This window comes from Phaethon aethereus (genome assembly GCF_964289735.1).
Source record: "Phaethon aethereus genome assembly, chromosome: 15".
NCBI lineage: Eukaryota > Metazoa > Chordata > Aves > Phaethontiformes > Phaethontidae > Phaethon > Phaethon aethereus.
In genome coordinates, this window is record NC_138591.1 from 8729340 (window position 1) to 8743035 (window position 13696).

A 13696-nucleotide genomic window follows, 5' to 3' on the forward strand; every position below is an offset into this window, starting at 1 on the left:
CAAAATCAGGTTTTCTGGAACAGGTGGGTAATTATTCGATTTTAGAAGAAAGAAAGAATGATCAAACATAACAAAATGCCAAAAGCAAACACCATTTTAAGGAATGTATGATCTTCTTGGCAAGTAGGTCGTGTTTTAAGATAATGATCCACAGAATCAGCGAATGAGAATTTCTTTGGTTTGTAACCAAGTTGATTTCGTGCCTTGTCTATTCGGAAAGTGTGAGTTACGGTAACATTCCACACCTAAAATCCAAAAGGACAGTTATGGAAGTGACTTTAATATCTGATTTTCTATAACTTGGATGAAAATATGTCAACAATGATATTACAATAGAATGAAAAACATGAAGAAAGACAGACATGCAAAAACATATACATTTTGGAGTCGGATTCTGTCCAGCGCTAACAGAATGAGTTGAGGTAGCTGACAGGTAAAGAGCCAGAGCTCGGTGGACTGGGTGCAGAAGGAGTTCATGACACTCGTTTCTCACTTGTGAATGTGAGCTAAAGGACTAAGGAAATCCCATGTAACAGATCAGCACACTTCCCTCAGACCGGCTCTTCTCGCAGAAGTGCGCACGGGGACTGGGGGAGTGCGCTGGAGGAGAGGGGTGCAGCTTCTCGACTCCACAGAAACGCGCATCTGAGGAGTGGGAAACGTGCACTTTTGGAGAGTTGTACCCCCCACGTCTGAACGGATGGTATCTGTGAAAGTGCTTCAGTTGCACAGTTTCAATGATTTCTGCTTCAGATATAGAACTAACGTGGAAAAAAGTATAAAAACCAGACAGATAAACTGTGGAATAACTGAAAAGCTACAGCAGAAGTTAATGAGGTCCATTCAAGTCCCTTCAGTGTCCTATTACGTTACATGCTGCAATACAGTAAGGACTAGATGACAGATTAGTTAAAGCATTCTGGCTTATATTATAAATCATAATAATGATTAAATAAAAAATAATTTGTCCAGAAGTTTGGCGAGTTTTTTTTTTTCAGAAAACTGACTTTTAATTCCAATTTAGAATTATTTTTAGTGGACTTTCTAATTACTGGCTAGCCTGGTATTATGATAACTGCTACCACTTTGACCTCAGACTCTTGCTCTGTACTCTTGGACTACCTCCTTTTAACAAGTAGTTCCACAGTTGTCTCCATAGGACAGCTCATTGGAAATGACGATGCGGTGCCTGTTTTCCTCTTTGTGCCAGCTCCATGTCTATCGCTCTGTCTTGCGCCTCTAGGATGTTTCTCTGCATCATCTAATCTTCAAGTAAGGATTAATTTCTGATGATTTTATAAGGGGTGGCCAGGATGGCATGGAAAAATCAGGCTACAAAATGAACTTGTAAGCCCTGAACGGAAGCACCCTGAGCAGAAAAACAGAGCTCTAATGCAGACGATCCTGTCCATCCAAAGGGCGTATCACGTACTTCATGGGAATTTTGGTCAGAAGTATATAAACATTCTCTCTTTTTATATATTTACCTCATTCCTTGTCAAGAAAGGTGTAAAGCTAAAAACCGGCTTTAGTATCAGGTGCAGATATTCCATCACAGTGGCTGTGAAACAGAAAGTTACTCAGAGAGACAGCTGTACAACAATAAACTGAGATAATACCTACATTGCACATCCCGTAATTCCTACTGATATCAGAGGATGCAATTATGGTGGTAGAAGGCGGTGTTTATAAACTACATGATGGACTCAGTTTATGAATAGCCTTTAAACTTTATCTCGTATAATTAATGCCAAATGCCGTAGGCGGTTATTATTAATTAGAATAATGTTATGTTACATAATTCCTACAATTTGGGTCCCTGAATTTTATAAAACCATTACGTAGCTTTATAGGAATAGGAAAACAAATTAAAAAATAAATAGCACAATGATTAGTATGTATTTTATTATTTTTACCTGCTATATGAACCAGGAGAACAGGAATATGTATCCAGGGTTTCCTGTAGCCTAATTTTTCAAACTAGAAGTGGTATAAAAGGAAAGAATAGCTGAGAATTTGTATCAAATTGAGGATGTCAATGAAGCATGAAAATGGAAAAATGAATATTGATAAAACATGTATCTAAACTTTTTTCCAGTTAATATTCCTATCAATACTGGAAGTAAGAAATGCAATTGAAACCCCCTACTCATTCTTCGGTGTCCACCTCCCACCCTGCAAATGCAATCGGATGGTAAAGGGGAAACAATGCTATTTCCACGGGGTAAGCTTAACTACATTTAGATACAGGCCCATCGTTCTACTGCAGTCATTTTCCTGAAAGTCTTTTCTGTGTTGGCATTGCAGGATCAAAACTTTAGCATGTTCCTAAAATCCCAGCCTGATGTTTATGAAGATATATTGTTGCCTCTTTTTAGCTTTTAAGGTATGATTCTAAATGGCCTTTCCTTTTGTGCTGCAGTTGGTGGCAGAACAAAGAAATAAACAATGGTCATAAAAGGCCTGCCAGATGCTAATAGTAGGACTTCTCATGCACCGTGAGCTTGCTTTACAGAAATGCTACTGTTCTGTAGCAGGTTCTATACCTCTCAGCTAAATTCTCTGAAAACAACAAGGGTCAAACTCCACAGTTATGCATATCCAAAACTTCCCTTAAAGCCAGTGGAACTTTGGGATATGCAGGGAGAACAGGACTGGCTTTAATGTTAAATAATTCAGTAATTAATGTGCACTGAACTTCATGTAGCTAGTATGGTCTTTTAATTAATTATATGAATAGGGCCCACACAGTGCATTAGAGCTACATGTATGTGCAATACATACTAAAGGGACTATCCATTCAGAAAATATGACGTTTTCACCATCATGTATGTAATACGCCTGACCGCTCTGTCAAAGAAGCAGAGAAAAACAATTAGAAAAAACACTATACATAGGATGGCATGTTCTTTCTCTCTCATACCTACCTATCTTTCTTGGTTTTATGAATAACACGCCAGCATGCATACCGTGAATGTACACAAATCAGCTCAGCAAGCTACCTTCATTGGACTGTGATCTCAAATGTGTCTCGTACTTTTGCGTTACCCCACGGTGGTAGTAGAGCTAATCATGATTAACCATGGTGTAATGCAGATCAGAGCTTGATTTCACTATGTAGTAACCCAACTGTTAGAACATTAAGATCTTCCTGATGGTCAGGGGGCAGAATTATCTTCATGAGTCCAACAGAAGTGGCAACACTGACAGCATTTAATAAACACTGCTTTTTGAGGTCAAGTTCCAACTCGGGCTAATTTTCTGATTAAAACAAATATAGTATACACATTCTGCGGGGCATGTCACCGTGCCTGAATCCGCTTTGGCTTCCAGTCTATCTTCTTCAAGCCTTCTAAATGTGCAGGCAATACTTCCTTGACAGCTATGCTCTGGGTGAGGCGTCTATCCAACTGTGGGCGCTACGAACTCCCGAGCACCCAAGCAGACCCTGGGAGCCTGGGCATTATGTCATTCTAAAACAGCCGCATAGCTTCCAAGCACTTAACTAGTTGACAGCACATGGAAAGATGTTCAGATGTATCTGTACCTGTTGTCTATATGTTCCTACCAATATAAATGAAGCTGGAGCCTTCGGGAGCTGTGAATGTAGCAGCTGCTGCAACACTGTCAGTTCTGTAATGCTTCACAGTCCTCAGATTGTTGTTGCAGTTATAACCAGTAGAAGAAAAAGAAACACCTTTTAAAATTGTCCATTAATTTTGTACATCTCTTTTTGGAATTTTCAACCCTGAGAATTAAACTGGAATGCCTCAGAATAGTTGCTGTAAATTTTATGCTGTAAATTTTAGTCTAGAATCAGACTCTATTTTTAAAAGAATAACAGAATATATAGATTTGTATGATGGTGAATATATTAACCTGGTTAAAAATACTATTTCCTCCAATCAAACAGGAAATTATACATTTTCAAAACAGAAAAAAACCAGCATCAAAATATTAGCAGAATGTATTTGCATTTGCACTGTCCACGTGCTTGTGGAGCCACATACCACTTTTGAGAATTTAGCACACCACTTTTTGGGAGAACCTTTGATCTCAAAACATCAAAAATTAAACCTATTTGAGAGCTAAAGCTATTGGGACACAGTGTTTATATTGTTTACTTACAGCTACGTAACCCTTCTCAGAGGTGAGAGCCTCAGCAGCTAGTAAGTGAGCTTGTACTAGATTTCCTATGTGAACCCAGTTCATCTGAACTTTGTGGTTCCCAAACTTGAAGTTAAATAGTCTCCGCTGGATATTTACCTGTAGCAACACAAAACGTGAAATAACTACATTATTCCTTTGTTACGCAGTAAAATGTGTTCATTTTGGCTCAGCCTGAATACTTAGAATTTGCTGTATTTGTGTACAATTACAGCACAAGAACAGCATCACAAGAAAAAAACCAACTAGCTGGTGGTTTTATAAATCAAGAACTGTTGCACTGATACACAGTGGTAAAATATGGCGACATTACAGTGTTTGGCGGAAATTAAAGTGCATATTTAAAAGAAAACATTTCGACTAAACAGTCAGGGATGCAAACCTAGTTCTTCTACCATGCCATTTCAGCCTTGCATTTTTTTATTTTCTCTTAAAAGTACAGCTTGATCCTTGCCATTTCTGCAATGCTCATATCACGCTATTTGTTATCTTGCATCATGTGACCTGTCACCAAGCTTTCACAACAGTTTTCCTGGAGGAATTGTTAAGAACTGTAATCAAGATACTTCCGCTCGTGTTATGCCCTTACAACTACTTGTAGTGTCCTCCAGAGCTGACTACATAACACATACGGCTACTCGTGGCAAGTGGCGCTGCTCTTCTGGTCCATATATGCCTGGTGGACGAAGCACACAAGTATGGAGCTTATCCCCTCCTTGGAGAGAGAACAAAATGTGAATTTCAGATAGCTTTGACATCAATACATGGCTGACATATATTGTCTGAATTTTACATTGTGAAAGTAAAGGATCAGTCTGACCGTCCTATGTGATTCGGCTTCCCAGCAACTTGTTTTCATTTCTGTGTAAAATCGAATTCAATAGTAGTGAGAGCCCCTAGCTTAACAGCCTGAAAAACTGAACCCCTCTGACCACAGAAGAGTTTGAACAGGGACAGGACAGATCAAATTTTCCTATAGATATGCCTCCTGCTTGATTGACTTTTGCTGTTTATTATAGATAAAAGTTTATAACGTACATATTTGTCCACCGTTGCAGACACATGCAATGCTGGAAGAAGATCATTCAATTTGCTATATTTAGACACCTTGCTTACTTGCAGCTCAAGGGCATCACAAAGGAATGGAAGAGGTCTCTTAAACAGAGACTTTCAAATTCGTTAGAATATTTTAAATCAAAATGTATACTTGACGCTCTGCGTGTGAATTAGTAAGTAGACTCCTCTGACTCCTGAGAATTGGCACAGTTGCATCTTTTATGTGGGTAGGTGTATTTGCTCAGCAGTTAATCAAGGATTCTAAAATTGAATCTCCACCTAATTTATGTTTGCCAACTTTTCAGTTCAGAGAAATCAGTAGCAACAGCAAAATATGCGTGTAAATGCAAATGTCAGTATTTCCCTTGCCATGTACAGATAGATTTTTAGCTGCAGCTATTCATTCATGTGTGACTTCAGAAGTCAACATGACGCTGATATTGCCAATCTGTTTAAGAAACTGCAATTATTCTTGCCAGACACCTGCAAGCCTTTGGGGATTATGAAAATGACCTATGGGACAGTGCTTAGAGATTGGTATTATCAGAGAAGCACGACGTGATAGACTGAATGGGGAATGAAAGCACAAATCCTGTATCTGTTGTAAAATTGGTAAACTTTTAAGATGATTTAAAGAAGTAAGGTTCAATTTTCTGAATTTTCCCACCTACTATTTGCATATAACCTCATATCTGTCTGGGTATACACATAAAAAAATTAATCATCCACCAAAGGGAGGAGCAGAAACAAACAAAAGAAACCCTTATTTCAGTTAATTTAGAGTATACTAATTGTTGATAAAGGAGTAACCAGAGAATGGAATACCCATTAGCACTACTAATGATGGGAAAAACCCAAATGTTTTATATGTACCTTTGAGTAAGGTTCCATTAGCAGCAAGAACCATTTGGTCTGCAATTGCCTTTGTTCTAGAATAATGATTAAATTGCTATAAAGAAAAGGAGAATATGATCAACATTTTAATCACATTATTGCATCTGTAAAGGCAAATTTACTGTTTATGTCTGGTAACATTTAAATCTAGACAGCTTATAGACATCAGCTGAGTAAAACCAAACTAGAAATAACAACAAGATGTAGCAAATATATACTTTAAGACAAAGAAACTTACCAGACTTACATTTTAATTGCACAAGTTTAGCTTCAGAGTGAATTTAAGTCCACTAGTATTTACTTAACTCACTTTTTGTGTGCTGGATGTACTGGAAAAATCAGTATCAAGCCAAATGTTGTCATGGGTCAGATAATTTTATCTTGGAAAAACATCAATTTTTAATTGGAATTTTTTTTAAAAAACAGGAAGTTAAATACGAAATTAAAAATTCAGAATTTCCTAAAAATGTTTCCATTTCTTACTGAAACTACTTGCAGAGTTATAAATAATTCTCTCCCAGCTGTATCTTTTACCACTAACTTTAAAAATTGCACCGAAGTGTATTTAAACAATAGGATTCTGGACACAGTTAGCACATGCTGGTTTAGTGGTTACATAAATAGCCTTGTGTGGATAAGTATCTGTTGAATTTTGCATTGCCATGCTTTATATTGAAAAATATACCTAAAAATGAAATTCCACCATTGAAAATTTTTCTACTCTCAGGTGGCTCAATCCACCTGCTCCACCTCTCTCTATGCCCCACCTACAAGCAATAGCTGCTGCTATTTCATGGTCACCGTTAGAGAAAACATATGATTAGGGCTCAGACACATGCAACTAATTGCAAATTCCTGAAATGCTTTCTCAGAAGTCCGAGGTGCTGTGCACAAACTGACACATCCAACCAAGTATCTCAGGAGGCGCCAACAGAGCAGTCGTCAGTCCTCTTTGGGATTCCTGGACACAGGATGTACATCCTAAAATTATAGCTTTTAACCGCAGGCAGTGTGCTGGGAGCCGGAAAGAACAAATGGGAAGAGTGGCCAGAATGCACTGAGCTTCAGATTTCAGCTAGAAAATATTTCCTAAATGATGACAGTAAAGAAGGAAATGGTATTTCAGAGCAGCCCTGAGGTGATGGCAACCACCTGGCCTGCAGCAAGAAAGCATGGTTTGGGAACTTCAAAGCAGCAGAAATGCATCTGAATAAAGATGTAGAAATTGATTATGTAACACTATTCTTCAATGCGAAGGCTGACGGGGGCCATAATATTCAGTATTTACATAGCAGATGGTCCCCTGAAAGCCCTTCCTCTTAAAATATTCTTGTTAAATGTCACATTCCACTTTTCTTAGCCATTTTTAGGTATTCTATCATCTGAAATCTGGCTAGTTCTAGCAGATTAAAGCCACTATGATTTGAGTATTTCTTCATTGATCATGGTTCAGTTTTCATTAATGAAAAATACTTTCTTAGAATTTGATGTGATCTATAGTAAACCAGCTTCTGCTCTCAGAACAGCCTTCACATAATCTATCCTTTAGAGCACAGTAAATGCCATGCCATCACATGAACAAAATACCTTTTCCAGTGGAAAATATGGCACGGTTTCTTCATCTCCTTCTTCAATAGGATTCCCTCCAAATACCACATTCACTGTACTGGTATATATCAGTCTAGGGATATTTCTTTGTTTGCAGACTACAATGGTATACAAAATATTTTAAAACAAAAGTAAAGAGTGAGAAACAACATATGAACGGGCAGCTTCTCTTTTTGAAAACAAACATATTTATAGAAAAAGTAATCTTTTAATTTTAATATTAACTTATCATTTAACATATAATATTATCTTTCATTCAGCTGGAATTTTTCATCCTAAATATCTGCTATGTAAATACTACATTACCAAACGTTCTGTAATCAGGTACCCGCAATTATCGTATCGCTACTGGATTCTAGTGATCAGCTGGACAGAGGAATTGTCTTGGCAGGGGGAAAAAATTCCTCCTTCACTTCAGAAACACTTCTTAAAACATGTTCGTTTTACCAATTGAAAAAAAGGAGATGAGTATGAACTTTTCTTGTGATCAAACAGCATTGAAGACTCCCTGCCTCTTTCTGTAGGGGTAGTACTGTGGAGAACAGCCTGACTGGGGACGATTATTTTTGCCCTTATTTCAGCAGCGAGCTTCTTGCACCACAGTTTTGTGGATGCCTGTGCAGGTAAGTAAAGTCGTATAAGAAAATGTGCTAGCTCGCTCTGGTGTGTGACAAACGTGCATTGGTCTCAATCTGTTCGTAAGTGATAAACGACACGTTAGCAGGAAACATATGCTGTTGGTGTATAATCAATGGGACATTAGATACAACTGGAATTAATATTATTTACAAAACAAAGTCTTAATTATGGATTCCAGTCAGGTGTTAAGATATTATGTCTAAATTCTGCTGCATATATGTCATTGCAAACTTGAATAACATAAATTTCCTTCTGATTTAACAATACTTCGAATGTTTAAGTGAATTAATATTCAAAGTCAGGAATTTTTAGAATCTACAGAGCAGTTGGCTCATTTTGAAAATAATAAATGTAATTACTGTGTTGTAAATATTTGGAACAAAATACAGTAATAATATCTATTATTAAAATGTAGATTAACAGCTCCTCCCAAGACCCTTGCTTTGTTGGGAGCCTATGGAAATTTGACATCACATATATCTGTGGGTTCAGAGGTTGGGGTAAGAAGAAGGGAATATGTGGCAATCTCTTCCCTCTAACTCATTTAGAGTTTTACTTGCCTACCAATTCACTCTAATTATTCTGGCTTTTTTCAGTAATAATACACAGTAATCCAGAGGCTGCACGAAAATGGGTCTAAATCAAAACTGCTTTTGCCATTTTGCTTTTTGATTGTTTTTTGCCTTTTGGTCTTTGAGGGAAAACCAAAGAGAAAGTAGCTTTGGTATATAAAATACACTTTGAAATGTTCTTTCTAGAATTGAATATACAGAAAGAAATCTACTAACATTTTCTAGAGACAGTAGTTAAAAATCAGTACGTAATAAAAAGAGATCACATTTAGATAGATGATCAGAAAGGACAGAAGATTAATGTGATAAAATAATAGCTAAATATACTTAGCATGTCGATGGCTCCTGCTACCAATGTTTACAACACAACAAACAGTATGGTATCTCTCACGTTATTTCTATGAGGAAAGAGGATAACGCTTCTCCATTACATGGAGCAAAAGGAAAAAAATAACCAGTACACGGAGGAGAGTTTAAGTTGGTCTGTCAAGGACTGAAGTTCAGGTTGAAAACCTATCCACAATTCAAATCAGTGGCAAATCTCCTACAGGTTTTAATGGGACCTGCACAGCTAGCTTTACATCATACTCTGAAAGGAGGGAGAGAAGAGCCTCATTTTACTGCCAAATCAACACAGGAAACATCCAATTAGAAGTTTTTTTAATTCATTGTTTGGTTCAGATGCGAAGAAAATCTAGGTACATACCATCAATTATTATTTTTGTGCCTCCGACATTTATGGATTCAATCTGGTCTTTCTTTTGAAGCTAGAAATAGAGTTTGCACAATATCTAATTAATTAAGTCACATTCACAATACAGTTGTTACAACTGCCGATCTAGAACAGCTGTGGCCTTTATGTGAGGTGTGTGTTACAGTTCTCTGTCCTGACATACAGTGATTTCTGTCAGTTCTCATTTTTATTGTCTTATTCAGTGTGTGAAAAAAGTTGAAAAATGAAAGATAAGATGCTTCTGAAAGGAAATTACAATGCTTTAATTTTTTGTTGCACCCCAGGTAATCCATGATACAGAAACAGGAATTACAGGTTATGCTCCCTGAAAGGTTTCACAAATTCTTGTTCCAGTGGCAATCTGTCCTGTTCCTAGAAATAAATTAGTAGTTTCATGACTTTTTTGATAACACCCTCTGTGAATATCACTGTTATTTAGCATAATTACACTGAGTTGCTAGTCTGCTTCCTCATGACCATGAGTTCACAAGAAGAAAACGCATCAACATTAGTTCTAGAGCAATATTGTCACACTTCTTCAGATTAGCAAAAAAGGGTATGCCTTCTTATCCAAGATCTTAAATCTATGATCTAATTTTTCTAGAGTATTTTGTGTAGTACATTGGTTTCATGCTTTGACATTTATTATTTAAGGAATATCTCCCTTCTTGTTGCCTGTATGGATGACTTGACCTTTATAACTAACTTCTGTGACCTAAATATCATAGAACCACATTTTTTGCTACGTATTTGCAGACAAATTTTTGCTTTCACAAGAATAACGAAAGAAAATATTAGGAAAATTGTGCTTACTTGTTCTAATCCTGACATTCCACATGCAGCCACATGAAAAACACAGTCAACTCCTTCGCATGCTTTGAACACTGCATCATAATCCCTCACATCACCCTGTAAAATGAGAAAATGGACTTTGATTGATAGAGCTCATTACATTCTCTTACAGAATTAGTATTAACTATGGCTATTAATGAAAATGTAATGTCATTCAGATACATTTTTCACAATATCAACTAGCATTAAATAAAACGTTATAAATGTGGAGAAAATGCATGACTAAGAATTTTGTTAGTATTTTCTTGCAAAACAAATATGACTCTTGTTGGCTTCAATTATAATGCATATTTTCACACTTAGCCCTGCAGCCTGCAGGCTGGCAAAACTCGTTTGACTTGAATGGGAGCAGCATATGCTTGAGGGCTGGAGAATCAAGCCCTAAGGACAATAAATCAGGGCAGGAAGGGGTCATCTGTCTGCCATGGAATCACCAAATAAGAGCGAACTCCTCTTCTGTTAGCACCTTAAGATCTGACTTCTGCAATCTGGACAAATGTCTCTTTGCCCATCTAAGCTTTATTTTAGGTACACTGCATGATAAATTTAATTACAGTTTTGAACAAGATTAAAACAAAAGAGTACACACTATATGCATTTATTATTGTATTAGTATACAGTGGTGTATTATAATTGCATTATATGAAATATCTACTACCGAACACTGTACTGTATTGAATACACACACACTATATCTACTATCAAATGCTATGCTGTGCTTAGAATATTATATTGCATTTTTGTACAACAGATAATACTATATGAATAATACTCCACATACCTAAATAGATATCAATAAAAATATTATACCTTTCTTATCTGAATGATGATATTTCAAAATATGACATATTATTTAATTTACTGTAATGAAATTGGTAGAATAATCACAAAAGAAATGGCTGGAGGTAATATTAAGAGGTAATCTAATCAGTCTTTAACTCTCAACTTTTTTCTTCTGAGACTGCTAAAGTATTTCACAAACATGGCTGACTTACCCTTCCTACCTTCAATCAAATGCTAAAGCAGCTAACCAGTATAAACAATATTAGCACTCTCCAAATCAGTGATCAAGGCTCGGATCTCCGAATTGACTTATTACTTCATTTACTAGGACTCTATAGTTCTATTTTCTAGGTAATTGACCTATACTTGTTTTTCAGTTGAATTATTAAAAAAACAACTGTTCTCAGAAGATGATTTGTCAGATCTCTTGAAGTCTCCTTTAAAAGATGTAAATTGCCATCAATCCACCAACTTAAATCAAATTCTGTGGATTTATATCCTTAACAAATCAAGCTTATGGTTTTTGAATGGTTCCTCAATAATACTTGATCTCTGTTCCATATTCTACAAAAGCTGTTGATGAAATTGGAAATAAGAACAACCATCCTGGGTCAGACTAAAGGTCTGCTTAGCTTGGTATTCTGCCCACTACACAGCCACGTGCAGAGCAATGTCACCATCCCCCTTTGCCTCCCCTACCGCCTGTCCCACGTGGCGATGTAGCCAGAAGGAGAAAATCTGCCATCACCACAGTGGCCCCTGGCACAAAGATCCTGTGATCACTTTCAGCTTTGCCATCAACTTTCTAGTCCCAATGGTGTCAAAGGGCTCTTACGCTGAATGCTCAGGCAAGATCAGCTGAATGATACCCTGTGTCTAGCTAGAACTTGTGCAAGACGACAGGAGCACACGGAAAGCGCTAGTGCACCCCGACCCCCAAACCTGGGTGGGTGAAGCAGCTGCGAGGAGTCGGTGCTCCCCACATCAGGGCATAGTGGGGGACGCTGTCCTCCACAGATAGCTGTGAGCCGTTAAATAGTTGAGGTCTCTTTCGTTCCCCCATCTTTTGCAGACATAATAAATTCCTTGACTTGTTAAGGATCAAACGGAACCAGTGCTCATCAACGGATGCCCTGGGACGAGCAAGAACAGGGCAAGAATATGTGACACTTTCCCCAAGAATACTCTTCCAGTCTCCAAGTATTTTCATTCAGAAGATTTCTTGAGCCTAATTTAGCTTACCTATTTCGTAATCTCCAACGGAAGTACATTTTTGGCGAGGGTTTGTACATGCCTTTTACCTTTTCACTGCATGAAAAAAAGACCTCTTTTTGTTTGTATTGAACTGACTCCTCATTTCACCTGATGGCCCTTCCTTCTGGTACTAAAAAGGACAGCGAACAGTCAATCCCTATCTGTCACAATGTCACTCACAGTTTGTAGAGCTCTCCCGCTCCCAAGTCATCTCTTTCCCAGACTGGAAAGTCCTAGTTTCCTCAATCATTCCCTGCATGGCAGTCATTCTACATTTGTGATCACTTTTGTTGCCCTGTCTTGCTCTCACCTTTTTACTCAAAATAATTTTTCTGAGCAGTAACTTTGTCACTTCATTGTTCGCTCCTTCACGTAGGTGAGCTATGGAAGCGTTGAGTGGCACTCCCAACACGGGACTCTTCAGAACTTCACTGGTGACACCGAGAGAACCGACCACCTGGACTCCCGTTTGCTACCTCTTAATCACTTACTTATGCATTTGAGGACCTTTTACAATGACTTCTTATTGTGCTTTTATCAAAAATCCTTAAGAGGAAGCCTTGCTAATGTGCATAAAAGTAGTACAACTTCATTTCACTGCTGTTAAATACATAATTTCAACGTACCTTGAAAAAATCTGCTCCATTTGGAATTTCCCATTTAGGTTTCCGTACATCAAACAGAACAACAGCAATTCCTGACCTGGCAAGAGCGCATCCCAGATTGTATCCCAGGTAGCCTCCACCTCCTGTCACCATTGTCCTTCTGCTTCTGTTAACCAGGGGTCCCGCACCCTCATTTAGTTTGCTCTCACATGGTTGGCTGCTGTGGAGCTCTTCTGTAGATCCTTCTTGCATCACGACTGCAAGATAGCAGATCTCTTGAAAATACCTGCATAATACTCCGGGTAATTTCAGTAAATTTCATGTTACAATGTTCCTATATTTAGGATTATACTATTTTATTATTTTTAAAAGTTTAAAATATATAAATTCATAATTTTGGTGATGGTATTTCTATGTACAATGAGTCATGAGTCTAAACACTTTTTATATTCCAAGATTTAGTCTTTTCCTCATAACAACAAATTTCATGTTATATAGAAATGAAGAGAAATTACAGGATCCTAGAGACATTA

At 37.5% G+C, this 13696-nt stretch overlaps 1 protein-coding gene across 1 annotated transcript; it reads right to left on the reverse strand.

The window, feature by feature from the left end:
• Positions 1-41: 41 nt before the first annotated feature.
• Positions 42-13415, reverse strand: LOC309410469 (putative short-chain dehydrogenase/reductase family 42E member 2; the record flags this gene model as incomplete). Its single annotated transcript, XM_082006857.1, has 11 exons — positions 42-245; positions 1488-1561; positions 1917-1980; positions 2785-2850; positions 4129-4266; positions 4800-4882; positions 6097-6172; positions 7705-7823; positions 9643-9703; positions 10483-10578; positions 13185-13415. The coding sequence occupies 11 exons, from the start codon at positions 13413-13415 to the stop codon at positions 42-44; spliced, it is 1212 nt and encodes a 403-aa protein (XP_081862983.1).
• Positions 13416-13696: the final 281 nt, after the last annotated feature.